Genomic DNA, 26,040 nt, shown 5'->3' with positions numbered 1-26,040 from the left:
TGAAATAAACTTCATTTGTCTGTCTGTCTGGCTGTGCTCTAATTTATTTGATGATTTTTGATCGTGGGCGGAGAGGCACTATTTATCACACTAAAATTAAGAGAGGCTTTTTTACCATATAGAAAGATGGGAATGTTAGCCCTTATGTGACTGCAATTAGTGCACTAAATATATCTTTTGTAGTAGAATATAGGTAGAATAGAGATTTATCACTGCTTATCTGAAAACTTGAAAAAAAAGGCAGAAAAACACAGTTTGCTGGAACAAAACTATATAATATATTAAACTTATATAGAGCTTTTTAGGACAAAGACTCACACATGTAATCAAGTGGAGATTACCTGGGGTTTCCTTTGTGTCCCATATTATTTAGATTAGTCATCTGTGAATTCATTAATGTATGCAGCTAGTTAGTCTGAAAGCATGACAAAACTCAACGGCTGTCAATAATGGTATGTTAATAGATCCTTTAAATATTTTAATTTCTTTTAATTCAAATACTTTTTGTAGCATCTTATAATTCTGCAATAATGTTGACAACCCTCTAAATACCTTACACAGTAAGACAAACAATTGCAACAATTCCTCATCATGCATCAGCTTGGAGTCAAATCATTCATCTTTGCAATCTCTGAAGTTACCACATTCAGAGAGATGTCCAGGTAATCCCATCTTAAAATAATCAGAAATTAAAATCATTTGTAGGTGCAGTCCCTTCAAACATTTTCACATTTTGTCACATTAGAATGATAAACTTCAATGTAGTTTTATTTATCTTCCTTTTTAATTGATTAACAAAAAGAAACCCTGGTCTCTGAAGGAGTGTAGTGTTGCAGCATGTATGGCATATAACGTCTGCAAATAGGAGATTTAGGTAGATGACAATCCATGTAAATGCCAGTGATTCCCAAAATTGGAATCAAGATCTATTTGGGAAAATGTTAATACAAAACAAAGGTAACAAATGTAATTTGTAAATGTAAATTATACTGCTAAGTTACCTTATTGTAATGGATGCATGTATACTTCATTGAGTCCTTTGCTACCTGTAGGACTAAAGCTGATAATTTCAGGAACCACTGACTAAGCAGAACCTCCATAACAATGCCACTGATTGAAATAAAAAGTGGTTTATGAAAGTAAATAATTAGTAATAATTAATAACTATTAAAGTTAGTTACCTCTGTTTGGGTGAAATTGATTGCTCCCTCAATCGCAGCCTATTTCTACATAGTCTCAAGACTGGAGCTGCAGTCTGCCTTACAGAGCACTCCACTCACCCTCCAAACTAGCGGCAGCAGTAATCAGCAAAATCCTGGTTGAACTGCATGTCTGCCAACCTTATCAAACACACTACTTCTCAGTTCGAAGCTATAAGTGCGGTTGTTTCTGGCATAACAAGAAGCCTTGTTGTGATGACTTGCTGAAGGCTGACTGTCAGAAGGAGCATAAGCTTTTTAAACAGAGTCCAAATTTCAAGGCATCAGCTTATAAAGTCTAATGTCTTTTAGGTTATGTTTGGTATATACAACATTTTTATATAAACTGAAGGTAACATAGTTACTTGATTGTACTATGAAATGGCACTCTTTGCTTGGAAAATACATACTGTAATACCGGCCCTTGAAGCGGTTGGACTCAGTGTCATAAAGTCGTAGGGTAATAGCAACCCCTTCTGGTAAATTAAAGCATTGCATTTTCAATGGGTATACTATGCGGAGATTTATTGCTAATAAATGTTTGTTTTTTTTATTGACTTCAAATGAAATGTAAACTGAGACAATTCTATACCATGGTCCATCAAACATCCCAGCACTGGGAGCCTGACTGAAAACAGATCAGCAGTTTAATCCTTTAGTGACCTGGAGGAGTCCAAAGCACAGTATGTAACACCACAACAAAAGGCATTTAAGGATCTCTGTAAAGAATAAGTGAAACAAAACCAACTGTACAGTGTTTATCAGTAGATTATGGGAAAATGTATTGTAAGTATTAAGATGATCATTCATTACTAATGATGTGCAGCTAGATCTATAATCTAAGGCAGATCTGATGTCACCGTATTTAAAAAAAAGTTATAAAATGACCATTCTAAAAAAAACACTTGTAGCCATCTGTAGGTAGATGAGGTGATGAACCATCTGCCTTATTGTTAGCTCACAGCTCAAAGACCAGCATTAGAGACAGATGAGTGAGCATTTGTTTGTGTACATAGCATGGTACATGGGTAATCATAAGCACACATCTGTGAAAAGCAATGGATGTAAAAAGACAAGCCAGGTTTTGGAGTACCATATGCTGTCATTCATCTGACATCTTCTTTTCTGGTTATGGTGTGCATAATGGTGTTATGCAAAACTACACTGATCTCAAACCTCACAGGTGATCAGAAATAATAAAAAAATGTGATCGGCCTGCAGTCTATATCTGTCATCTACCGTGAGACACAAACTTAACAGGGAACATGGTGGTGGCAACATCATGCTGTGGGGATGCGTTTATTCTACAAGGTCCGGGAACCATGGCAATACTTTTGCAACTGATGAACAGCTAAAGTAATGTTTATAGGTAACAACAATGAACATCTCCACACACTAACTTTCAAGTTGAAAGAGAAAAGATGGGATGAGAAAAGTGTTGTTGGTGATATGTAAAACTGAGACAATTGCAGATTGAAAATAAGTGTCTGAGTTTGTGTAAGTCTCCAGTGGCTGTGGCGGGTTTGAATGGGTTGGATAACTCGAAGCAGCTCTGCGTGACATTCACACAGCGTGTGTGTGGACTTACAGGCAGCTGAGAGAGAGGAAGGGGGCAGGCACGCTGGAAATGAAATCACAAGTTACTGCTGCGTGAGAGATCGGGGATTAATAAATCTATTGAATAAAGGAAAACCATGGAGGCGTGACTGGATTACAGCACATTGGGTATGTTATAACCGAACTGAAATTGAGCAGCAAACGTTTCAATGTTGTACCTGCTGCTGCTTCTTGTTTAATTAACTCTGAGGCTAATGTGGAGTAACGTTGAAGCGCCTAACTAGCTAGCTGCACAGCACTAGAAAACGGCTCATTTCCCCTGATAAATTGCTCTGCTTATAAATAAATAACCTTAAAACACAGCTGGATTAACTGTCTTATTTCTGTTTAGATACGACGCAACAGTTTAATTAGTCACACTTGAAAGATATTTTTTACAGCTAGCTAGCAGTTGCTACTTGTTAGCATTGCTAACCTGCATGTGGACTGCAAAACGAAAGAGGGTCGACTCTTTTAAAATGCTGCTAAAGAAGACCTGACAGCGCGTAGTTTTAAAAATTGAAAGTCAAACTAATAGAAAGTGATTGGAAATTACTATGAAAATGTCAGTTTTCCTGTCAGTTAGCCAAGAGAGGCTACTTATCATAGCAGCGAAAAACACGTGTAGCTTTGACAGCAGTTCAGTCCGTGGAGCCAGCACAGCTTTTCAACATGTTGACTCTAAGATAGTTTCAACCCAACTTTTATCATAACCTCAAATCCTGCATGGTTACTTTTATGCAATCAGTGCAAATCACTTGGCATGTTCTTTTTAAAATAATATTACTCTGTTCTCGTAACTTTAGCTGGATTACAATACTTCTCAATACTTTTTTTTAAATCACTCGCATTAAGAAAGGTCTTCCATGCATAACTCACTGACAGAGTTGCTTTTTCACTCAAGTCATCTCATAACAGAAATTTTTTTTAAAAGGATTCCTTATATTTCAGGCTGCGGTCGACTGATGTGGCTTTTTCTGTGGCCCGTGGCGATATTTAATAAAATAGCAGCCAAGGCTAATAGGCCACTTCTTTTTCTGAATTATAATGTTTTTCACTTTGCTGATTTCCTTTATATGAAGGAAGCATCAACAAGTTAAGTGAAGCATCTATTCTAATTTGTGATAACAGATCTTTTTTGCTTTTCGTTATCTGCCTCAAAACTAAGAATGCTTATAAGTTTCAGTCTTTAAATGCTTGAAGCAACAGAAACTTGGTAAAAAAAAAATAGTCAAATGGAAATCAGACAAGGTCATGTTTTTATGCAGTGTATGCAAAATCTTGTTGTTACAAGATTAAAAAAAAAAAATTATTTTAACCCTTTCATGCATAGTGGTCACTACAGTGGACAGCTATCTAAAAGCCATTTTCTTGTGCGTCCTGTGGATTTTTATGTTATAAATGCACATAGACCACTGAAGTGGACACTAATGCGTCATAAAATATACCATCAACTACTGGCCATCAGCTGCAAATGCAAGAAATTATTTTTGTTAAATACAATATGGCCGACAGACAAAAAAGCATGAGAACCGACCCGGTCCCTCCTTCCACTGTAGACGACTCTTGCAAGTAAAAAATATATAACCCCTAAGGAACAATACTACTGATGTATTTTTCAAATAACAACTTTGTATTTGGACAAAATTACAATAATTACATAAAAAAAAAATTCCTACCTTTTTTATGCCTTAAGAAAAAAATTTTTTAAAATGGAAAAAAAATTCTGACACAAAGGATCATAATTCATGCATGGAAGAGTTAAGCTTCTACCTCTATCAAGAAACCAACAGCACATTTATTGTTGTTCTTTACTTTTATATGTTGAAGAAAATTAAAGAAATAGAATTGGTTAAAATAAAGTTAGCAGGTCAGATGTAAAAAAAACAAAACACACTCAAATTGGTACTGGCCATGAAAGGTGCGATCGGTGCACCTCTACTTATACTCTGAGACCTTCTGCCCATTGAAACTTGTGGCACATTGAGCTGTGGCTTTTCTCTCTATCACTCCTCCTGCACACCCCAACAGGAGGCCACTAGATTGACAGCGCACTGTAATATCACACATTTCACACCTTTACGGTATGCACAGCAGCGCAGTGCATACCGTACTGAGTCCCATCTCAGCAAACACAGTCCCATCTCTGTGTTTATCAGACAACTACACTCAGTCAAGACTAATATTTAAAAATGTCTAATTGAAAAAAAACAAAAAAACTTTTAGTTGTGAGAGGGAAATGACTTGGCACCGGAGAGGCTAATGTGGGTTTTGCTTCTATTGTGCTGTGAATTCAATTTTTATTTATTTTTTTAGGAAATTGAAAGTTTAAACAAACAATCCTTAATATCTGTTTATCCTTCATATGAAGCAGTAGGACAACATGATCAGCTGTTTTATTTGCGTAACATTTCTGACAAGTCAGGGCACGGTCGAAGGACAACGTACAGATGCCGTTTGAGGTAACCTGTTTTACCTCAAGTGGCATCTTTGTTCTTCATTGTGAAAAATGACACAAGCAGTTGACCTTGGAAGGAAAACTCAACTGATCTTTTACTGTATGTAATAACTAGTACTATTTGTGTATTTAATTTGGCCATTTAGATTGACTTCAAAAAAGTGCTTCCTTATATGGATCAGAGGTAGACAACTAAAGGTTATTTATCAGCGTAGTCAGCTTCTTTAAATATTTAAAAGGCCTTTCATGCACATTTTCAAACAATTGTTGATGCTCAGTGGATTGTTTTTCCTCTTTGTGTTAAAGGCAGACATACCAGATGCCTGTTTTTTAGAAAGACCTGACGCTCGGAGACAGCCTGCCGCTCTGATGATTTAAACACACTTCATAGGTAAGATCCTGAAATGCATGCAAGAATGGTAAGCTGCTTTTAGTTCACACCATGCATATTAGGACGCTGCGCGTATTATGCATTAACGGTGCAGGATGTGACTAAATAGAGTTTAGAAGACCCACAGCTGCCATCACCTGACTTTTTACTAATATCATAGATTTGGTTTGGGAGAATGTTTATACAAAAAGCCTCTATTGTGAGTGAATTGTACAATCTTTAACCAAAGAGATGATATTCAGTCCTTATTCAGTTGCCATCTTTATATAATTTACTCAGTTCATACCAGTTCATAGCAAATCCATGCTAGAGAGATTCACATAAAACCCAAAGGGAGGCATATTTTCTGTGCTCTTTAGTTGTTCTCATTCTCTAGTTTGGATCTGTGTTAGTACAACATGTCAGCTTGGTAGATGTCATTTCAAGGTTTGTATAATGTGGTTATCGTAATGTAAACTGTTCTGACTTGTTGGGTTTCTGTCTCCCTTCAGCTCTGCAGTTGCTCTGGTTTTTTTAAACGGGCATTTGGGCGGCTGCTGAGCGTGTTCAGAGAGTTTGACCATCCTGAGCTCAGGAATAATCAACATGACCGTGGCCAATGCAAAGTCTGGCTCAGGTAAGCCACAACGGACAGCAAACTAAAACAGCTGTTTCTGATTTCGAATCATTAACTATTTTGTTATTTTTCATGTCCTGTTGCTGCTTGTGAACTTCACATTGTCAACTAAAAAGTTGATATTGCATTAACAAAACAAATGTTTTGAAGTAATAGTCTTTACTAAATCAAACACTATCATACATCAGTACGTCTGTTTTATCTGCTTATCTAATGTGAAAGAAAACACCTGTGTATGCTTGTATGTCGGTGTAGGGAAACGTTGAAAGAAATTTTTAGCTGTCTTCTGTGAGCTAAAAATAAAAAAAACCCAAAAATCTTTGATTATTTTGTGGCTTTCTTTGGACCAATCTTGTTGAACTATATGAATCTGTGTTTGTTGCTGCTCCAACAGTAACGGTTGATGCTTTTAAGCTTATTTCTGTCAACTTGTTCGTACCTTGGGCATTTTTACTCCAGTTATTTTCCAGTAGATGTAACAATCAGCTCCGATTTTTACTTTCACAAATGCAAGTCATACCACTTTAAGCCAACATGCAGTTGTCTGCTGGTCATGATCTTTCATTTGGTCAAGCTCGTGTCTGAGACGACGTTGTTCTTCTCCAGCCATGCAGCAGGTTCTTGACAACCTGAAAGACATGCCATCAGGAACTGGAGCCAAAGATATTGACCTCATCTTCCTCAAAGGAATCATGGAGAGCCCCATCGTCCGTTCTCTTGCTAAGGTGAAGCGCAAACTTCCCATTAGTACTACTTTGTATTCTTGCTTAGCAAAAGCAAATTCTAACATTATAGAGAGGAGAGGAATTTCCAGGATCATGGTATATATTGAGGGATTGGCAGGTCTAGCTTTTTCAAGATTGGTGATTGACCAGAAAATTGAAATCGGTGCAGCCCTAGTTTTATATGCAGGTGATAGGAAAAAGTGTTAAAAGAGTAAAAATGTCATGTTTTAACTGATCTGTATGCTAAAACTGACTAAAAGACAAAGAAAGTGCAATAACCTGGTTGCACACCCTTAAATTCATCTTTGAGTGGAATTATATAATTAACTTTTGATTCAATTTCAGCATTCAGTTTTGTTTTGGGTTCTTCACAGCAACAACAATAATATTTCTTCCCTCTGCCTTGCACAAGTTGCTAAGAGTCTGCCATATTGTTACATCTCTCCACTGCAGCCCTCATCATGTGGGGCCACAGCTGAACTTCATCAACGTTAATCCTATTCTCCATAACTCATGACAGGTGTAAACTGAAGGAGACTGAATGTTGTAAAAAGACCAAAAGGTCCTTAAATAGCATAGTTCGAGCAACATTATGCAGCCAGGCTATTGCAGCGCATATTTGTGTTGACATGTACACAATATTTGTGAACTTCAGAGGTGAAACAAGTCTTTAAAAGTATTTAATGTGGTCCCATCTTTTTGGTGTCATGTACATTCTCATCTCTACTTTATGTATATTTTTTCAGTCATTTTTCTGCTGCTTTGTGCATTCAGGCTCACGAGCGCCTTGAGGAAGTCAAGCTAGAAGCTGTTGGGGACGACAACGTTCAGCTGCTCACAGAGATCTTGGATTCCCTCAACAACCTCGAAGAACGAGATCCTGCTGCAGCTGAGCTCGCCAGAATCCTCCAAGAACCTCACTTTAAGGTATTAAGACTGTAATCCCTCATTCAGTGAAGGTTTATTGGATCAGGAGGAAGGATGGTAAAGTTTTTTTTAACTTGTGAAATAATTCAATTTTGAGCCTTTTTTTTTTTTCCTTAGTCTGCTAGATGCATGACAACTTGTCATGTTGAGTCTCTGGGCCAGCATTAGAGGCTAAAATTAACTTTAGGCAGAATTATATAGATAGAGTGACAGCGCATGTCTTTGGCTTTTAGTTTTCATTGAAATAAAATCCTCAGGAAATGGTTGTTGTTGGGTTTGTGTGAATACTAGAAAGCACGTTTGAGTTGGTTTTAATGGTGGAGGAAACAAGGTACAAGAGGGAAGGGCTTTCATCATTAATCCTGTAAAATGGCTGCTATAAATGATGCTGGCTTTATTTTATTGCTGGAAGGACAGCAATAATGGTGAGTCATGTTCTCCAAATCATCAGTCAGCGCCGACATAAACAAAGCAAAATAGTTTGAGTGATTCTTTAGGAACAGTTTTGCTAAATTGATGTTGCAGTGATTATTTATTTATTTATTGACAAAAAAGCTTTGTATTGTTGTTTTTTAAAATTTTTCCCTATGTTCCTGTTTCAGTCTTTGATTGAAGCTCATGACAAGGTGGCTGCAAAGTCCTATGAAATGGCTAATGCCATGGATAACAGCAATTCCCTCTCTCCAAGTTCCCTAATGCCCGCCGACGCTGTGAGGATGATTGGCATCCAGAAAAAGACCGGGGAGCCTTTGGTAAGCACCCGCATCTCTGCAGAGGAGGACATGTAGCACTGCAAATCCTCCATGTTTTCCATCTAACGTGACTCAGTTCAGCGTTTTAATTTGACTTGGTCAAGTTGTTTCATAGCAAGAGGTTGTGTCACTGTCAGCGACCCACTCGTTCTCTCCTTCAGGGAGTGACGTTCCGCGCGGTGAATGGGGAGATGGTGATCACACGGATCCTGCACGGCAGCTCCATCGATAGGCAGGGGATGCTGCACACAGGCGACGTCATCCGGGAAGTCAACGGTCAGGAAGTGGGCAGTAACCCCGAGGAACTCCAGGAGCTGCTGAGAAACTGCAGCGGGAGCGTCACACTCAAGGTCCTGCCGAGCTACAGAGACATACCGGCGCCCCCGCAGGTGAGGTGAAGGCAGTGTCACCAGCATGTCAAATCCCACACAGTCCTAATGAATTATATATTCCTCGAAGTACAAGTAATCCAGACACAAGGACTCTTACTTGGAATGGCATGGATTTGTCCTGAACCTGCCAAGGACTGGGGGGGAGCAGCCTGACTGGCTGTTTGCAGAATGCCAGGTGTTTGAAAACTGAGTCCACGAGGAACTATTAATAACACTCTGCACTCTAAGTAGGACACATACCACTCTGTTCACTGGAACACCCCTCTGGTCCTTACTGTAACAGGCACACACAGCGGCTGACACTGGCAGAGTGTGTAAGGTTATGTCACACACTGACATCTCTGCCAAATGGGACCGATTAATCCCTCTTTTCTACTATTTTTTAATGTCCCTGTTAGCTTCCATTTATGTCTAACAGAATAAATTATTCAATGCTCATTCTGATATATTTTAAGCTCCCTACAGATTTCAGCTTTACTTTTATCACTGCAGGCCCACGCCACATGTTAAACGTGTCAGTTTTCATGATTCAACAATAAGAAAGTGAGTGAAGAAATTACATCTATGGGAGTATTCTGAGGTAAATATCACGGCCAAGAGTCATCAGCTGTCAATACGTGGTGGTGGTAGGGTTGGACAATAAACCCTACCACCACATATTAACAGTATATGTCATGATAGTCATGTGACCAATATCAGCAGGTAATATATCTGGTAGAATATTCAATATATAGAATAAACTCTGATCCAGACCCACATGTGATTCTGGGGGATGTAGGCAGAGGAAAGGCTTTGGCCGCTCAACCTCTCACGGCCAGCTAAGCAAAGTGAATGGCATCAACTAACTCACTCTTTGGTTACCTAGTAACAACCTGCTGGGTAACAAGCAGTTTCAAGTTCCCTTTACTTCGGTTACCTAGCAACAACTTGTTGAGTAACTTTGCCTCTGTGTCTCATAACTCCTGCAAAATAAGAAAAAACAACAACGTGGAGTGAAATCTGTGGGTAAAACAGGAACGGTCACACCACCAGTTCGGCAGTAACTCAGATATTTAAATCGATGAAGCCATGCTTTCTACTCTACTGGAAAATCCTGAAGCAGAATGTCCAACCTAAGCCTAGTGAGATTAAGCACAAACACAGCTGGGTTGTGCAGATCCGACACATCACCCACTGGTCCGCCTTTGAATGCCTTAAGAACAAAATGAAGGTTTTCAAATGGAGTAGTTCAGATTCAGTCTGTTTTAGATGCTGCAGCATGCCCTTAAATGTGGGGTTTAAGTTCAAAAATTGACCAGAATTCTTCCACACCAATATAAAAAATTCATAGGCATTTTAAAAGAATTTTATACATTTAAGTTGTTTTTTTTGCACCGAATTTTAACTTAATTCTTAACTTGTAGGTTTATTTGAAGCCATACTTCAGCTACAACCCAACTACAGATAACCTGATCCCTTGTAAAGAGGCAGGTCTGGCCTTTGCTAAAGGAGACATACTTCATGTTGTCAACAAGGAGGACCCCAACTGGTGGCAGGTGAGTCAACAGCACCAAGAAATACTGAAATATTATGTTCAGATTTTCACAGGCCTGGTTTATTCAGTCCTTTTTTCTGTGTTCTTCCTTGATGTTTGGAGTAGGGCTGCAAAATACTAAGAAATCATGTGATTTCAATAGTATTACTGATAGATATTGGAATTATATCTGTGGGCATGAATCCACCTTTTCCTCACTTAATATGGACGCATCTTAATGGGATGCTTCCATCACTCTCTGTCCTTTAGCTTCTTGGACAGTGCAAGACACTGACAACTGATATATTTCTGATATATTATGCGAGTTTGGATTTAAATAATTTGATTAAGCACCTTTTGCTTTTCAGCAAGGTTTAAGAAAATATCTTCTTGTATATCTGCATTAGTTTCCACATGTAAATAAGAAAAAAAGTGCTCTGCAGAACTCATCTTTCTGTCTAATTAACTGACTTTAACATGTTTTAGATTTATTTTATCTAATTTATTCTGGCATCATTTACAAATAAACAATTAATTCCTAAAGAGGTCAAGGCCTTTTTCTTTGCGTAGTTGAATCTGGAAAAGCATTGATTTTATAAAAAACATTTCCACAGCTTTACTGCGTACAGAAGACACATTATAGTTTTAATACAATCTCGATCCCCATTTTAAAGGATCAAAGGTGAATAGGGAGACCAGGTACTGGCATATACAAGAGACTGTAGTTGAGATTCAGTTAAATGTTTTTTTTTTTTTCTTTCTTTCTTTTCCTGAGTGCCACATTTAAGAGATCGACCTCATTTCTTTTCTCAACTGTTTTAATTCCGACAAAGGCACGCAAAGTTGTTGGTGGAGCGACTGGCCTGATTCCCAGTCAGTTCTTGGAGGAGAAGAGAAAAGCTTTTGTGAGGAGAGACTGGGGCACTGCTGGTACAGGTCAGCACACATCACGTCCCCAGTTTCCCAACAAACCAGACACCATTGTTGAGACACTCTGACAGATGCACTTTGGATTTGGCGTTTGTGTTTCAGGGATGCTCTGTGGGACTCTGACTGCAAAGAAAAAGAAGAAAAGAATGATGTACCTCACTTCTAAGAATGCAGGTGTGTATCACCAAATGTGCTTTATGGTGTTTTTGTCAAAATGCATCTGAGATGATGCAGTTCTCATTCAGTGTGTGCATTGCCTTGAGCAGAGTTTGACCGTTATGAGCTGCAGATCTATGAGGAAGTGGCCAGGATGCCCCCGTTTCGAAGGAAAACGCTGGTTCTGATCGGAGCCCAGGGGGTCGGAAGGAGGAGCCTGAAGAACCGCCTTGTTGTTATGAATCCTCTAAGATATGGAGCCACTGTCCCCTGTGAGTGTGCCAGACAAACCTGGACAATTACAGAAATTGTCTACAGTGTGCTGTCAGTATTCATACCCATTGAACGTGTCCACTGACAAATTTAGAAACAAAAAATCTGAAAGTGTTTCACTTCAATCAATCATTTCTAGAACCATTGATTGTTGTTCTAGATGCAGTTTATGTTGTCTGTCCCAACCAGCACTACACAAATACACACTTGTGTTTTTTGTCCATTACTCTTTTCAAAGTAGCTCGGACTTAGGTAAATTAATATCATATGGCTCCATGCCAAACTTTTCAGATTTTTATTTTACTTTTCACCTCATTTATGTTCTTTTTTGTTTTGGTCTCTCACATTAAATACTCCCCCCAAAAATGACGGGGAAAGAATGCTTCTGCAAGGCACTATATGTGATTATTTTCCTGACTTTTTCTGGCTGTAGTTACGTCCCGCCATCCCAGAGAAGAGGAGAAAGATGGGCAGAACTATTGTTTTGTGACTCGGGAGGAGATGGAGCGTGACATCAAGGAGAGCCGGTACCTGGAGCATGGCGAGTACGACGGGAACCTCTACGGCACCAAGATCGACTCCATCCACGAGGTGGTGCAGGCCGGCCGCACGTGCATCCTGGACGTGAACCCTCAGGTAAAATCTCCTCAGCACCTTCCATACAGGGAGCTGTTTTGCCCTGAAGCTTTGGTTGTGACATCACAGTTTATGCACAGGCCCTGAAGGTGTTGAAGACTGCAGAGTTTATGCCGTTCGTGGTGTTTATCGCTGCTCCTGAGCTGGACACACTAAGAGGCATGCACAAAGCCGTGATCGATGCTGGCCTTACCACCAAAATCCTAACGGTAATCCTGAGAAATTCCCGTACGCGTGTTGTGTGGTGATCGTTGGTGCTCTCGAACAGTAGCTGCTGCCATCAGAGTATAACTGGACTCCCGCTTCTGTTGCAGGAGAACGATTTAAAGAAGACGGTAGATGAGAGTGCCAGGATTCGCCGGGCGTACAGCCACTACTTTGACCTGACTATAGTCAATGACAATCTGGACAAGGCGTTCGACAAGCTGCAAGATACCGTGGAGCGATTATTTGTCGAGCCGCAGTGGGTTCCAGTCAGCTGGGTGTATTGAAGCTCCTCCTACTGGACCTGCTGTCTGAGCTGCTGGGCCTGGGATTGAATACAATTTTTAACACTGTGCTGCACACAGGAAGAATGGGACGTCAAACTGCATCCGTCACCTTAGTCTAAATCGCCAGTTTTCTTTTCCGACACACTATGCAACTGTCCAAACAACAGGAAGAGTACTTATTTAGTGCCAAATATGTTGTTTTGTTTTTTTTTAGAGAGTATTTCTATTTAAATGGATGCGACTTTTTTGTCAGATTGCTTTTAATCATCTGTCAATTTGTCTAATTTCACATCTTATAAAGGTAAGTTTTATTTATTCTCCTAAAATGAGGGCTGTCAAAGAAAAGGATGTGATACCTCAGTGTTAAGTTTACAGTGTGTGTCCACTGCTTCAAGTCATTGTCACTACAAACTTAGTCATTCATCATGTTTCTTATATCTTCTTACTGCTAAAATGTATTCCCCTACATTATTTTAGTTCAGTGTTCTCTCTGAAAGCCGTTCCTCCGATCACTCTTTGAAGATCATTGTTGCACAGAAAGCAAAGGAATACTGTAGTATTTGTCCAGCATTCACTGAAGCTGGACAAAAGGCTGGAAAAGCCATTCTGATAATAATGCTAACTGTTAGAGTATTTAAGTTTTTGGACTGTTAAACCAGTGGATTTGGTGCTGTTTGTGTTTATAAAGAAAAAAAAAAACTTACCCAGGGCCGTTGAAGAGGGTACGTCATCTCAGTAAACTATCCCTTTAGATGTGATAATACTAAGACTTAACAGTTTTAAATAATGTTCATATTTACTTACTAAAGGTTTATTTTACAAGATTTCAGATAAGATGTATTTTCAGATGTGTAATAAAATAACAGGTGTTTTCTAATGATCTGCTTCGTATCTTTTTCAGTAAAAATCCCCTCCTGTCCGTTCAGTAAGCAAACATTCAGTTTTAGTTATTTCTCCATAAGTGTTCTAGAATATTTGGACTACTGCAATGATGCAGCTGTTTATATATGCCATCACACTGTTGAACCAATGTTTTAATAAATATTCAAAATAACTATTAATAAACATATCCTCAATACTCTGGAGCTGTTAAACATAATTTGGACCAGTTATTCTGAAACATGTCTATAGTCCCTTTCCTGGACCAGTTTCATGTTTTATATGAACTCTGGACCTTCATCTGAGGTTTAGGTCTATTAAACACTCTTGTCCAAATTGATCAATCTTGAGATTTCAATCAAAATGACTTTTGCAAAAGTTACCAAATTCTTTGAACTTCTTAACATTACAAACATCAATGTAACTGTAACTGAGGCACACCAAAGCAACGTTTGGACTAATTGTAACTTTGTGGCTTTTTGGTTTCACAACCTAAACTTTAGTTTGATCTCTGGCTTGCCTGCTGTGTTCCTTGATCTTAATGATGCTGTTCACAAAATTTCTCTAACCTCTGAGGCCTTCATAGACCAGCTGCATTTTTACTGAGCATACATTTCTCAAGTTAAATGATTTCACTGGATGTTATTTAGGGGTGTCAGAAAGAATGCAGCTAAGCACAAACATCTGCTGCACTTGTGGAAAAAAAACAAAACATGCACCAATTTACTTCCACTTAACAAATTGTCTCTTATGTTTCGATCCATCAAATAAAATCCCACTGAAATCCATAGAAGCTTGTGATTGTACCATTTCACAAAACACCTGTATTCAAGTGTATCTATCCTATCATCTTTACTAAACAATTATTTGTTAATTTGTTGGTCTGTCACAGAAAATCCTAAATGAACTAAATTTTTACTTGAAATCGAGAAAGTGGGATCTTTGCAAGACACTGTTTAATAAGGAAGCACCATCATTTTATTGTGCACAACTTCTCATGTTTAAAAATGTGCAAGTGAGGCCTATGAATACAAGCATTTGTAGTAGAAGTCGGCCTTCGATGCTTTAGGTGAAAGAATCAAGTTTTTTGTATAGCACATTTCAGCAGAAAGGCAGTTCAAAGTGTTTTTAAAAACACAAAATTACAACGTTTTAAAGAAAACACCACATAGTCAATAGTCAAAGCCTAAATCAGTTTCTAAAGGACTTCTTTGGTTTTATGTAAAAAAAAAAAAAAAAAAAAAAAAGATTTGTTGACCAATTAATTGAAAAGGGCAAAAACAATCTCAAGCCACAAAAGGCTTATTGTAATACAACATGAATTTTGCTGAAACAGATTTCTAATTATCAGATGGTGCCTATTTAGGGTATCGACGTTTGATCACATTCAATTCAATGAAGTCCAAGTCCTATACAATGTAAAATCTGCCAATAAAAAATATTCAGTCCGATGTTCATTCTCACATTTATGTTTCAAGCACTTATTTATAATTGTCCATACTAAATCCCCAAAGAAAACATAATATATTGGATTTCCTTTTAATCAGTATACAGTTCATATGGTTCAACAGCCACAGGCTAAAGAGGCGAGACTTTTAATAGCAATGCAGAGAATCAGGGGATGATTTCCTGGTTCATGCTTGATTTCAACCCGTAGCATATCGCTGTCTCTCTGTAGAGACACATTACAGGAGGCAAAAATATGTTCAGTCCTTTCATAGTCGTCATCTGGCAATGCTGTGCTGCTCAGAGTCGTCTCCCGGGTTCCTGACACACACTGCACCTAGAACAAATGTAAGGAAAGCCATGTGTTTCAAAAGAATAAATAATTTAGCTTCTGCCTTTGAAATGATCTGTTGAATTAACTTGAGGGAGGGAACGGTCCTCACTAACCAGTAGCTCCAAAGTCTGTAGGGTTGCAGGATTACTGCAAACACTTAAAACAGGAAGACAATCATCTGGTAACTCTGAAAGATAAAATTAATAAACAATGTAAAAAAACAACAACAAATACAACAGTTCAATTTCTTCCTTTCTGCACTGGGGATTTTGTCTTACCCTCTAATGCACTGACAACCAGATGCAATGCGGTGAGGACTGGGCTCTGAGTCGACTCCTCTGCACCAGACTGCTCCAACACCTCAAAAATCGCTTGGATGCTCTGCTGCTGAGATTCCTTTAATCCGTCATCATCCAGGCTGGGTTTCTTACCCAGATACATCCGGTCCAGCTGTCACAAATAGAAGCACCTACAGTTATCTGCTCTGTTAATGTTATGATAAAAACCAGGCACATCAGTGTGGCTCTTTACCACGATCTGAAGTGCGCCAACGGCTGCCGGTTCCTGCATCAGTCCCGTGATGTGCTGGAGCAGAGACGACCTGGTGGAGGCTGGGAGGGTGGAAAGCTGCTGGAAATGATCCTTCAGTTTCTCCAGTTCTTGGATAAAAAACATCAAATTACATCATTTGTTTTACAAATATCTACAATGCCCAAAGTAAAAGTTAACAATGACAGGGGCACATTCAGGATTCCTATGATTCTATGGATATGCTACTTTGGTTGGAGTATTTTTCACATCTGACAAATTTAAGTTAATTGGAGCTGTTGAAACAGTAATCACACTACTGACGTTAGCATCCACACTTTAATGGTCGCCATTAACCGTTAACAACTTCTGATCCGCACTCCCCACACACGAACCCCCAAGGACCCCAGATCTAGCCCCGCCTCCCACTCCTTACATTTCACACATGCGCAGTATGCTACTTACAACTTAACAATCTCCCTTCTTTCTTTAAAGAACACATAACAGGCTAAAGAAATTTTTTAGCATTCTAACTTTACTTATTTTAACTCCATTTACTTGAACTTAACTTATGTAAGGAACAGTAGTGTTTGTTTTAATCTTTAAATTGCCATTTCCCTTTACTTAGGGCTCTCAGCAGTCCAAGAGCAGACGCCCCCACTTTTGTTAAGCAGTTGGCAAGTTGGTCTTTGGTAGGTGTCCATATGATTTCCTGAATTGTCCCAGAACCCATAAGTTCTTTGATGCTGCTGATCTCAAGCCGGAGTCTCTTTTCAGTTACACATTTTGTGGATTTGACAGCATCAAGGAGGGAATGGTTGTCCGTTACACAGGTAATGGGTAGGATGTTGCGCGTGCCATCACCAACCATGAGCTCTGAATAGAGTGTAGTAAGAAAGACAGCACTATCAATCCCATCTGCTAGTGCTAAAGTCTCTCCAGCTAACGTGCTACGTACCACTCTCCTAATCCGTCTGGATTGCCAGCATATGGGTGAAAATTTTCCATCTTCTCCCATCAGCATGACAAAATGTCCTCCTTGTGTCCCTCCATCTGAGAGGTTTCCCATTGAGGAATCGCTGAACACCACTAGCTTGTGGTATTTGCTGTCTCCTAAGCATTGGAATCTAAGGGTAACTTCCTCAGATTTAAGTTTTCTGATTAGTTTGTTTGCAGAGTGTAATGTTTGAATTGTACCATGTTTTGTGTTTGACGCCAGGATAGATATGTCACACATGATGTCAGGTCTGCTCTGTCGTGCTACCCACAGAATCTGTCCAATCTTGGATTTTAACATGTCCATTTCTGTGTCTGTTAATGGAGCCTCCCGCTGTGGTGCTCTGATGGGATCCATAGGAATGGGCTGTAGGTTTTTAATGTATGCACGCTGTTGTACTCTGATTTCATTCTGCAGAGAATGAACCTCCATTCCAATGTAGTTGAAGCTGTTATGTTCTTCTCTTCCAACTTGAAAAGCAGTTTTCAGTTGGGGGATAATAGCTGAAGAAAACCTGTCTGAACCACCCCATACAAAGTCATCTACATGGCATGCAAGAACTCCTGTCACCTTACAGAAATCATCTTGCCAGTAGAAGACAGCTGGATCAACTTTTGACACAGTTCCTCCCAGCTTCTGCATGGTTTCTTTCACCTTGTTGTACCAGAACAAGGAAGCATCTGCCAAGCCATAGACACATTTATTTAACTTCCATACGATTCCTTCACTCTCTGCCTCTTGAGGTGGACGGAGATGCACATCCCGTGTTAAATCTTTACCTTGCAAAAAGGCTGCTTTGATGTCCATAGAGTTCAGCTTCCATTTATTTTGGCATATAACAGCTATGACCATCTTTAGAGATTCAGAGGAACAAGTGGGTGAATCCTTAGGAAGTTCTTGAATGTTAATTTCTTCAAAGCCTCTTGCAACCAGTCTAGCTTTGGGTACTATGTCTACTTGTGTTTTCTTGAGTGTGCACACCCACCTCGTTGATATGCATTTCTGACCTTCATCTTTTTCCTCCACAAATACATTGTTTCTTTTCCAGTTCTCAAGTTCAGTTTGTTTAGCGTGTGAGAAGATATCCTCGTTCACTACTAATATATCATCTCTGTTGTCAGTATTGGCCTTGACATTTTCAACCACTTTGAGGTTGCTTACTTGTCCCATATCAATGGATCCTGTGGATCCAGCAATTTCCTCCGGCTCAGTATATTCTAAGTTGTACCAGTTTTTGTGTTTCCCACTGGCTTTCCCTGCACGGCTTGTTATTTGTCCAGCATATTTTTGACCTGTTTCTTTGTCTGTGTATTTAATTCCTTGTCCAGCTTTTAGTTTTATTCCTTCACTTATAGTTGTGTGTGTCAGTGGGAGACCATCCCCTTCAGGTTGTACTGGATCACAGCAGGATTCATTGTTTTCTGCAACACCAAGTGATTCATTGCTTGTTGGTGCCATCTCCTTCTCATGTTCACTTTCAAAGTCATGTTCTTCATCAAGTACCGCTGCTGGTGTCTTTGAAAGGTGGTCATCCGTTTTAAATGGATTTTCGCTTTCTCTTTCCCCTAGTTTCTTTTGTGTCTCATTCATTTTTTTTAGTTTAGACTGGTGTACTCTGACATACGTTCCACCATGCCTGACGAATATTACTGCACCATCTTGGCCAATAACCACACCTGGCCCTTTCCACTCCTGACAGTCTGTACGTTTATAATATACTTTGTCTCCTGTTTCATATTTGTCATCTGTGGGTCGCAGCTGTTTTCTGAGGGCTCTTCGGATCCTCTCAGAACATTCAGCCTCAGCAAAGGCTTTTCTCATGCCATGCAGTGTTGCAGTGTGATGACCCATCCATGTGTTGACATCAGTTTCCAATGCTGGAGGTCTATCAATTAGAACTGAAGGCAGGTTTGGATTTTGACCAAAAACAAGTTGATAGGGACTGTAGCCATGTACATTGTGCATGCTGTTTTTTGCCATCAAAGCCCAGTCCAGAGCCATTTTCCAGTCACATTTGTTGTCTCTCTTTACCTTGAGTAGCATTTCAGTGAGAATCTGATTGTGTCTTTCCAGTAGGCCGTTGCTCCATGGACTGTATCCAGCAGTGGCTTTAACCTCAATGTTAAAATGTTCAGCCATGTCTCTTATTTCTTTATTGTTAAATTCACCTCCATTATCAGTGAATAATCTGCGTGGTGGGCCATGAACGCTTATCCAGCAGTGAATAAAGTGCTTCACTATCTCTTTTGGTCTTTTTGTGGTGATAATACTCCCTGCACTGAATCTTGTAAAATGGTCGATGGCATGTAGATACCACAAACCTGGCTCAAGCTCATGTAGGTCCACAGCTACAGTTTCATTATACGTTGAAGCCATGGGTAAACCCACTGCAGGTTTAGGTTTTGCTCTACTGTACCGGATGCATATTTCACAGTTTTTTACAATTTCCTTCAGGATTGTAATGCTTTCATCATCGGTGTTGCCTGAGCAAGACAAGAGCTTTTGTAGTCTGTCAACTGAGGCATGTCCAAATTGTTTATGTAGCTTTAGCAGTACTGTTTTTTTTTCTTTGGTTGTCATGTTTTCTGTCACAGTGAGAATTTCATCTTCATCATTTGGTGTCTCACTTTGTTTAAACTGGTTTTCATTATTGATCTTTTCCTTTCTTAAGTTTACACAATAATGTCCAGAAGATGTCAGTTCAAGTTTTACGGGTTGGTCAAACATCATTGCTTTGTCTTGAGCAATGTCTAAAACAGCACTCGCTCTCTTCAGTGATGTTTTGCTCAAAAGCATCGGTATATCTGCTGGAACTACTTCTGTCTCAATGTTGCATTTAGTTTTTCCTATTGTTGCAGGAATAGTCACCTTTCTTGTGGATTGCACCAGTTTTCCATCCCCAAACCGGAAAGGTCTTGCACTCTTTTCATCTTTAATCTTTATTAATTCTTTCTGAGGCAGCCCACTTACATAATCTGCAAGCCATTTTTCACCACACACAGTTCTTGTACAGGCAGTGTCAATCACAGCAGATCCCAAAGCTTCTACCATGAATATCTGTGTGTCAGATGGGAATTCGTCTGAAAACAGAGTAATATTACATTCTTCAACAATGTCTTTTGATCCCTCAACATTTGTTAGCTTCACATGTTCTCTTTTATTGGGACAGTCTTTTGCCCAGTGATAAGTGCTCTGACATATTGCACATTTAGTTCTTCTCCCATACTTGTCGAGTGGATTAGTCCCTGCAGCTGTTCTTGGGCTTTGCTCTGAGTTAGAACTCCGTTCACGCTTGCCTGTGTATTTGGTGAAAAAGGCTGAGTCGCCCTCTTGTGGAGGATAGACATTATCACCGAAGATTCTTTTCAAAGCCGATTTCATGTTGTCAAAAGATACAGTGGAACAGGCGGTAAGAGCTAGCTGTTTGTCTTTAACGTTTAGCCCCGCGGTGTCTAATAGCTTGAATGCTAACACTGCATCCGGTAGTTCCATTTTGAACTTACGTAACTTGTTGTACCGTCGTTCAAATTCGATAATGTAATCCATCATGGACGTGTCGCCACGCCTGTCGATCCGATCAAACTCCGTGTAAGCTTCGTACTGTCGATCCTTTTCTTCTTTTAAAAACACTGAATCCAACTTGTTTAAAAGAACGCTCATTCCTGTATCGTCGTTGAGATGTTCCGCAGCGATTTCCAGCGCGCTTTCTCTCGCTCTTCCTGATAGCGACAGGGTAACCGCTAGGGCCTGCTTCTTTTTGTCCAAGTCGGTAACAAGTCTCCAGATTTCAATTTCATTTTTCCAACTTTCGTAAGACGTCTTCTCGTCGAACGGTGGGGGAACTTTGTAATTTCCAGCAGCGGCCATCCTCTGCTACCAATGTTGAAACAGTAATCACACTACTGACGTTAGCATCCACACTTTAATGGTCGCCATTAACCGTTAACAACTTCTGATCCGCACTCCCCACACACGAACCCCCAAGGACCCCAGATCTAGCCCCGCCTCCCACTCCTTACATTTCACACATGCGCAGTATGCTACTTACAACTTAACAGGAGCCACATCTGTGGCTGTACCTTAAAGACCACACCTCAAACACAATAGGAAAGCCAAACCAAATCAGCCGAGATTCCAGGAAGATAAGTGTGGTGCTTCACACGTCTGGTTCATGTTCGGAAACAATTTGAAGAAGTTTCAATGTCCAGTTGTTCAAACAATTACGTTCAAATATGGACATGATGGGAATGTCCAACCATCGCGCCACTCAGGAAGGAGACGGGTTCTGTGTCCCAGACATGAATGTCTTTTGGTCCAAAACTCAGCCTCAGAACAAAAGCCAAAGATCTTGTGAAGACGCTGCTGAAGCCAGTAAGCCAGTGTCTCTATTCACAGACATGGGCTGGAAGGCCACTCAGCAGGGAGGAAGCCATTATTTCAAGAGACATAAAAAAGCCATATGGCAGTTTACAAATGCAGACAGGGTCAAAGACTTTCATTTTGGAGACATGTCCTGTGGTCTGATGAAACTAAAGTGGAACTGTTAGAGGCGTAATAAAGGCGTTGGAAAAAGGGTTATGCTTGGAAGCCTGTGAACACCATCTCAACTGTGAAGTATGATGGTGACAGTATCATGTTGTGGGGCTGCTTTTCTGCAGGATGAACTAGTGAACTTTAATGTGGAAATATTGAAGCAACATCTAAAGATATCAGCCAGGACAATGACCCTAAAACTACCGCTAAACAAAATCAATGTTTTGGTGTAGGTATCACAAAGCTCTGATCTCAATCCAGTAGAAAATGTATGGATAGATGTGAAAAGGCGCATGCAAGTGAGGCAGCCTGAAAACCTGACCTAGTTCCAGCAGTTCTGTCAAGAGAAATGAGCCAGAACTCCAACAAACTACAGTGAGAATCTTGTGGAAGGAAACCCACATCTGACCCAAGTCATGCAGGTCAAAGGCGATGCTACCAAATACAAGGGAAATGTATGTAAACTTCTGATTCAGAAGACTTTAATAAATACATATTACATATTCTTCCTCTCATTGTAGTGGCATTTAGGGAACAGAAATAATTTAGGTAATTACAGTTGACCTAAAACAAGATAAGTATGGTCTGATTTCAGCTCAGGCAATGAGGAAAAAGAAGAGCTCACTTTTTATTCAGTGAGTGTAAACTTTTGGTTTCAACTGCAAATTGTATCTGTCACCAGGGCTGAGCAATAGTCTTAAGTCAGCTCCCAACTTCTATAAACTTTAGACATTGGCTGGTTTTTATTGGTGCTTCCACTAGTCTCTGTGCCTGACTATTGAAGCATATTTTGCAGAAGAGAAATGAGCCAATTTGTCTAAGTAAATTACCTGGTCAAGTAATGGAGTAAAGTGGTATAAAACCTTAAAAAGCTTTAGAAAAAGGCTACTAGTAATAAAGTGTGAAGTGGTCAGATTTAAAATGTGTTCTTTTCTTAGTTGTGGATTAATGTATCAATGCCACACTGATTAATCCATTCAGAATCTCTAATATGCCTGAAGGTATGTCGATTGGCAAAGCAATGAAAAAGTCAGGTCTGCAGCTGAGAATGAGGGCAAAGAGTGAGTAAGTAAAATTTTTATTTAAAGAAAAGTATTACAAAGTGCTTATAAAAAACAAAATGAAAGCAAAGGCTAGTGTAAAATGTTTTCAGCTCTGAAATAAGACCACCGAATCCACAAATCTCAAGTTCAGACGGAGACAATTCCAGAGTCTGAAGGTCACTGTTGCAAAAGCTCTGTCTCCTTTAGTTTTTCATCCTCGTCTACTGAACAGTCAGCAACCCCTGATCAGAAAAGAGTGGTTACTGAGCAAAGAAAACTTTAAAGCCAGAGGTAATACTGTCCAGGACTAATTTAAATTCTCCTTTAAATCTGAACATTAAAAAATAGAAATGTCTCGAGACATTTGGATAATCTGCACTTCACAGATTATCACACAGGCCAGAAAAGATACACTAATGTAAGTCAGAGCATATAACTATCGTGCTATTATAATCCTAAAGCTTCAGAATGTATTTGTGAAGCAGCAGTTATCATCAATGATGCTATTTTCTGTTAAAAAGATAAGACAGAAAAAAGAAAAGTGACAAAAGTAACAAAAAAGCAAAGTAATGTTACCCTGCTGAATCACATTGCTCTTTGGAACTGAGAAACACAGCAGACTCTTCTTGCCATGGCCGTCTACTTCAAAACCTCCATCTGACATCACACACAGCTCTGTGGAAAAAAAGTTTATAGACAGTTCATCATTTTTGTCTTGTTAAATTAGCAAAAGTTATTAAATAGAGTTCAGAGTATCCTCACCAAAGTTCCCGTCGCTTTTGATCTCCAGCTCTATGATGCCGTAGGCCATCGTGGCGTGAGGAGGAATCTCCAATGTGACGTTGCTGTCTTTGCTCAACTTTCCACTTTCCGTCAGTAAAATCTGGGTGGAAAGTTAGCAGAACTTCAGGGAAGCTCAGACATAATATACCACATCAAACTTTTGTCTTTTTAAAGAAAAACTCAAGTTTTTACTTTTTACTGAACTGGAAATGATTCCATTTCCAGTTAACTTTTATAGATTGTGTCAATGAAAACAAAAGCTATTAAAAATACATCTAAAATATGGTTTTTCTTATCGTCCCATCTCTAAAATATTATTTCTATTCCCAACATATTACAACTTCAGCTGTCAGGGTTCTGACCATTTTTGAGACTGAAGTTTCCAGCATTTCAAGTCCATTTATGACCAATTTTTAAAAGAGTGGACGAATGGGTGACGTCAGGGTGACAAGTGAGGATCTTCTGTATAAATCTGGGGAAAATACACCCTGATTCGACATAATTTTAGAAATTCTGGTATTTATAATGTAGACAATGAGATGGTGAATAATTAAAAATATGTCTATCTTATTCGAGTTTTATTTTTTAATCATTTAAATAAAATTTTAGACTTGTATTAACAATGACTCAGATGTGGTGTGCGTGCATGCAGTTGCCACACGTTGCGTCTTTTTAAATAGAACAATATTTCCGCTCCCTCTGCTCAACAGTTGATGATTTGCCAAGTTGCATTCAGAACTGAAACTAGTTTCAGGAACAGTAGGGCACCTAGTGATGATAGCCCATTTCTCAAATCTGCCATATTTATATTGGGCAACATGAAAAAGAGAACTCAGTTCTCACAATCATCATGCAGGCAAAAATGGAACAAAAACACTTTTACAATAAACTTAACATACAGATACTGTAAGCATGAATGTGTTTGGTGTCTGTGGTAGTTCTTATTCACTGTACTTTAGACACTTTGGGGATGCAGGGAATTAGAGTCCCCACGAGCCATCCTCGCTGCTGCACGTCCTCTACGACTGAACATGGCTGTGTGGTCATGATGCGCTCCTTCACAATGCCAAACACATTTTTCTTTTTCTCTTTCGTCTGCTGGATCAGAGAGTGCGACATGTCCAGAACTCTTAAAAAAAACAGCAAAAAACACAAATGTACGATATTCAGAGAAAGTCTGGTTCTATGAAAGTACTGAAAGGCCTGTCATTTTATTTTATGCGTTTGTCTATTGTACATAGAAAAATATGATCATCTCTAATCAATCCCTCATACACTTGATGGTTGAGGGGAAAAAACATTCTTCTGTTTATATTTCTTCAATGGGACATTTAAATCTATCAGAGTGGACTCAGTTAGGGGAGCTAACCTGCCTTTGGATTCTCGCATCAGTTTCGGGACGTCCGCTTCCTCTTTCTTCAGACTGCCAAAGGACAACTGGAGTTTGGAGGAGCCTTCACTCTTTATATTCAATTTGGTTTTGACAAAACTGGCATCCACGGTTCCCTGCATGTCGCCACCATATGTGCCGCTGTACTTAATGAAGTCTGTATCTAGCACAGCTGTAAATATAAATAAGCCATTTAAGGTTTGCTGTCACTTTGCTGTAATAAATGCTTAAAAAAACAACATGAGTGTTTTTTTTATTTTTTTTATTAACTTACCTGGTGTTATGGGCGAATCGCCTGTCAGCAGGTCATTCAGGGTGAAGTCAGTTGGAAGATATTTGGGTTTCTGCCAGAACCAGGAGCGTTCACGCTTCACCACCACCGTCAGAAGCTCCAAGTTGTCATTCAGGCTGGACACTGGGATCAGTAAGCCCCTATTATCCACCTCCTTCACAAAGTTTTTGGTTGCTATGGCAAACATTTCTCCCGCGGCTCATAAAAAAAACAACCTTTGACGGATAAAGTGAAATCAAGTTAGCAAGACATAAGAAAAGGTTATGTTTACCTTCATCTGGCACCTGGATTCTGTCGGGTCCAGGTGCTAATTGATAAAAACGTAGCTTCGATTAAGGTTCATAAGGTCCATTGAACTTCAATAATGCAAAACTCGGTTTAAACACTATAGTTCAACGTCTAAAGTAGCTCCAACCACCTAGCATCTACAAACAGTATTTTTAATCAGAGCTGTGCGCTTATCAATAAAACGTCAAAATAACACAATATATACATATGAAACATGTTCTTACCGCTTCTCTGGAGTTATTGCTTTATTGCTAAGCTAGTTATAAAAGTTACGTGACAAAGAAGGTGCTAACTACTATTATACTGTTGTTACTTCAGTCTGTTTTGGACAAAGGACTCGAAAAAGCCCCGCCCTCAGTACAGGAAGCGCTGCTCTACTTTCTCTTCCTTTATGATCAAATAGACTGAAAAATCACTTCTACAGTGATTATCTCTTAAATTGACGAGCTCTTCTCTAGTTGACTTCTAAATG

The 26,040-nt window shown here is 39.4% G+C and overlaps 2 protein-coding genes across 4 annotated transcripts; one reads left to right on the top strand and one right to left on the bottom strand.

The window, feature by feature from the left end:
- The first annotated feature begins 2,785 nt into the window (after positions 1 to 2,785).
- Positions 2,786 to 13,932, top strand: LOC102227957 (MAGUK p55 subfamily member 6-like). 2 transcript variants are annotated; one of them, XM_005804651.3, is made up of 14 exons: positions 2,786 to 2,924; positions 5,560 to 5,644; positions 6,136 to 6,260; positions 6,867 to 6,985; positions 7,760 to 7,912; positions 8,515 to 8,664; positions 8,826 to 9,053; positions 10,460 to 10,591; positions 11,403 to 11,505; positions 11,602 to 11,673; positions 11,766 to 11,927; positions 12,362 to 12,564; positions 12,645 to 12,773; positions 12,879 to 13,932. In XM_005804651.3, the coding sequence occupies exons 3-14, from the start codon at positions 6,230 to 6,232 to the stop codon at positions 13,053 to 13,055; spliced, it is 1,659 nt and encodes a 552-aa protein (XP_005804708.2). In that variant the 5' UTR covers positions 2,786 to 2,924; positions 5,560 to 5,644; positions 6,136 to 6,229; the 3' UTR covers positions 13,056 to 13,932. The 2 variants fall into 2 exon arrangements, with proteins under 2 accessions (XP_005804708.2, XP_023186331.1); XM_023330563.1 differs by lacking the exon at positions 6,867 to 6,985.
- Positions 13,933 to 14,889: 957 nt separating this feature from the next.
- Positions 14,890 to 25,911, bottom strand: gsdme (gasdermin E). Of its 2 annotated transcripts, XM_023330565.1 has the most exons (11): positions 25,793 to 25,911; positions 25,552 to 25,587; positions 25,263 to 25,403; positions 24,968 to 25,160; positions 24,553 to 24,727; positions 23,578 to 23,698; positions 23,392 to 23,490; positions 16,246 to 16,373; positions 15,993 to 16,164; positions 15,828 to 15,901; positions 14,890 to 15,717 (listed from the first exon to the last, which is right to left on the bottom strand). In XM_023330565.1, exons 4-11 carry the CDS (start codon positions 25,108 to 25,110, stop codon positions 15,499 to 15,501), a joined length of 1,131 nt encoding a protein of 376 aa, XP_023186333.1. In that variant the 5' UTR covers positions 25,111 to 25,160; positions 25,263 to 25,403; positions 25,552 to 25,587; positions 25,793 to 25,911; the 3' UTR covers positions 14,890 to 15,498. The 2 variants fall into 2 exon arrangements, with proteins under 2 accessions (XP_023186333.1, XP_023186332.1); XM_023330564.1 differs by lacking the exon at positions 25,552 to 25,587 and having other exon boundaries at positions 25,263 to 25,495.
- Between the last annotated feature and the right edge of the window lie 129 nt (positions 25,912 to 26,040).

This window comes from Xiphophorus maculatus, chromosome 3, assembly GCF_002775205.1.
Source record: "Xiphophorus maculatus strain JP 163 A chromosome 3, X_maculatus-5.0-male, whole genome shotgun sequence".
Lineage (NCBI taxonomy): Eukaryota > Metazoa > Chordata > Actinopteri > Cyprinodontiformes > Poeciliidae > Xiphophorus > Xiphophorus maculatus.
Note: the sequence above shows the minus strand (reverse complement) of the source record. Positions and strands in the feature narration are given on the sequence as shown.

Coding starts and splice junctions, on each gene's coding strand:
- LOC102227957 (XM_005804651.3), top strand. CDS start 6,230: ATGACCGTGGCCAATGCAAAGTCTGGCTCAG. Junction 6,986..7,759: donor TCGTCCGTTCTCTTGCTAAG/GTGAAGCGCAAA, acceptor TTGTGCATTCAG/GCTCACGAGCGCCTTGAGGA. Junction 8,665..8,825: donor AAAAGACCGGGGAGCCTTTG/GTAAGCACCCGC, acceptor TCTCTCCTTCAG/GGAGTGACGTTCCGCGCGGT.
- gsdme (XM_023330564.1), bottom strand. CDS start 25,467: ATGTTTGCCATAGCAACCAAAAACTTTGTGAAGGAGGTGGATAATAGG. Junction 16,374..23,391: donor GAGCAATGTGATTCAGCAGG/GTAACATTACTT, acceptor TTTTTATCCAAG/AACTGGAGAAACTGAAGGAT. Junction 15,718..15,827: donor TACAGACTTTGGAGCTACTG/GTTAGTGAGGAC, acceptor CATTTGTTCTAG/GTGCAGTGTGTGTCAGGAAC.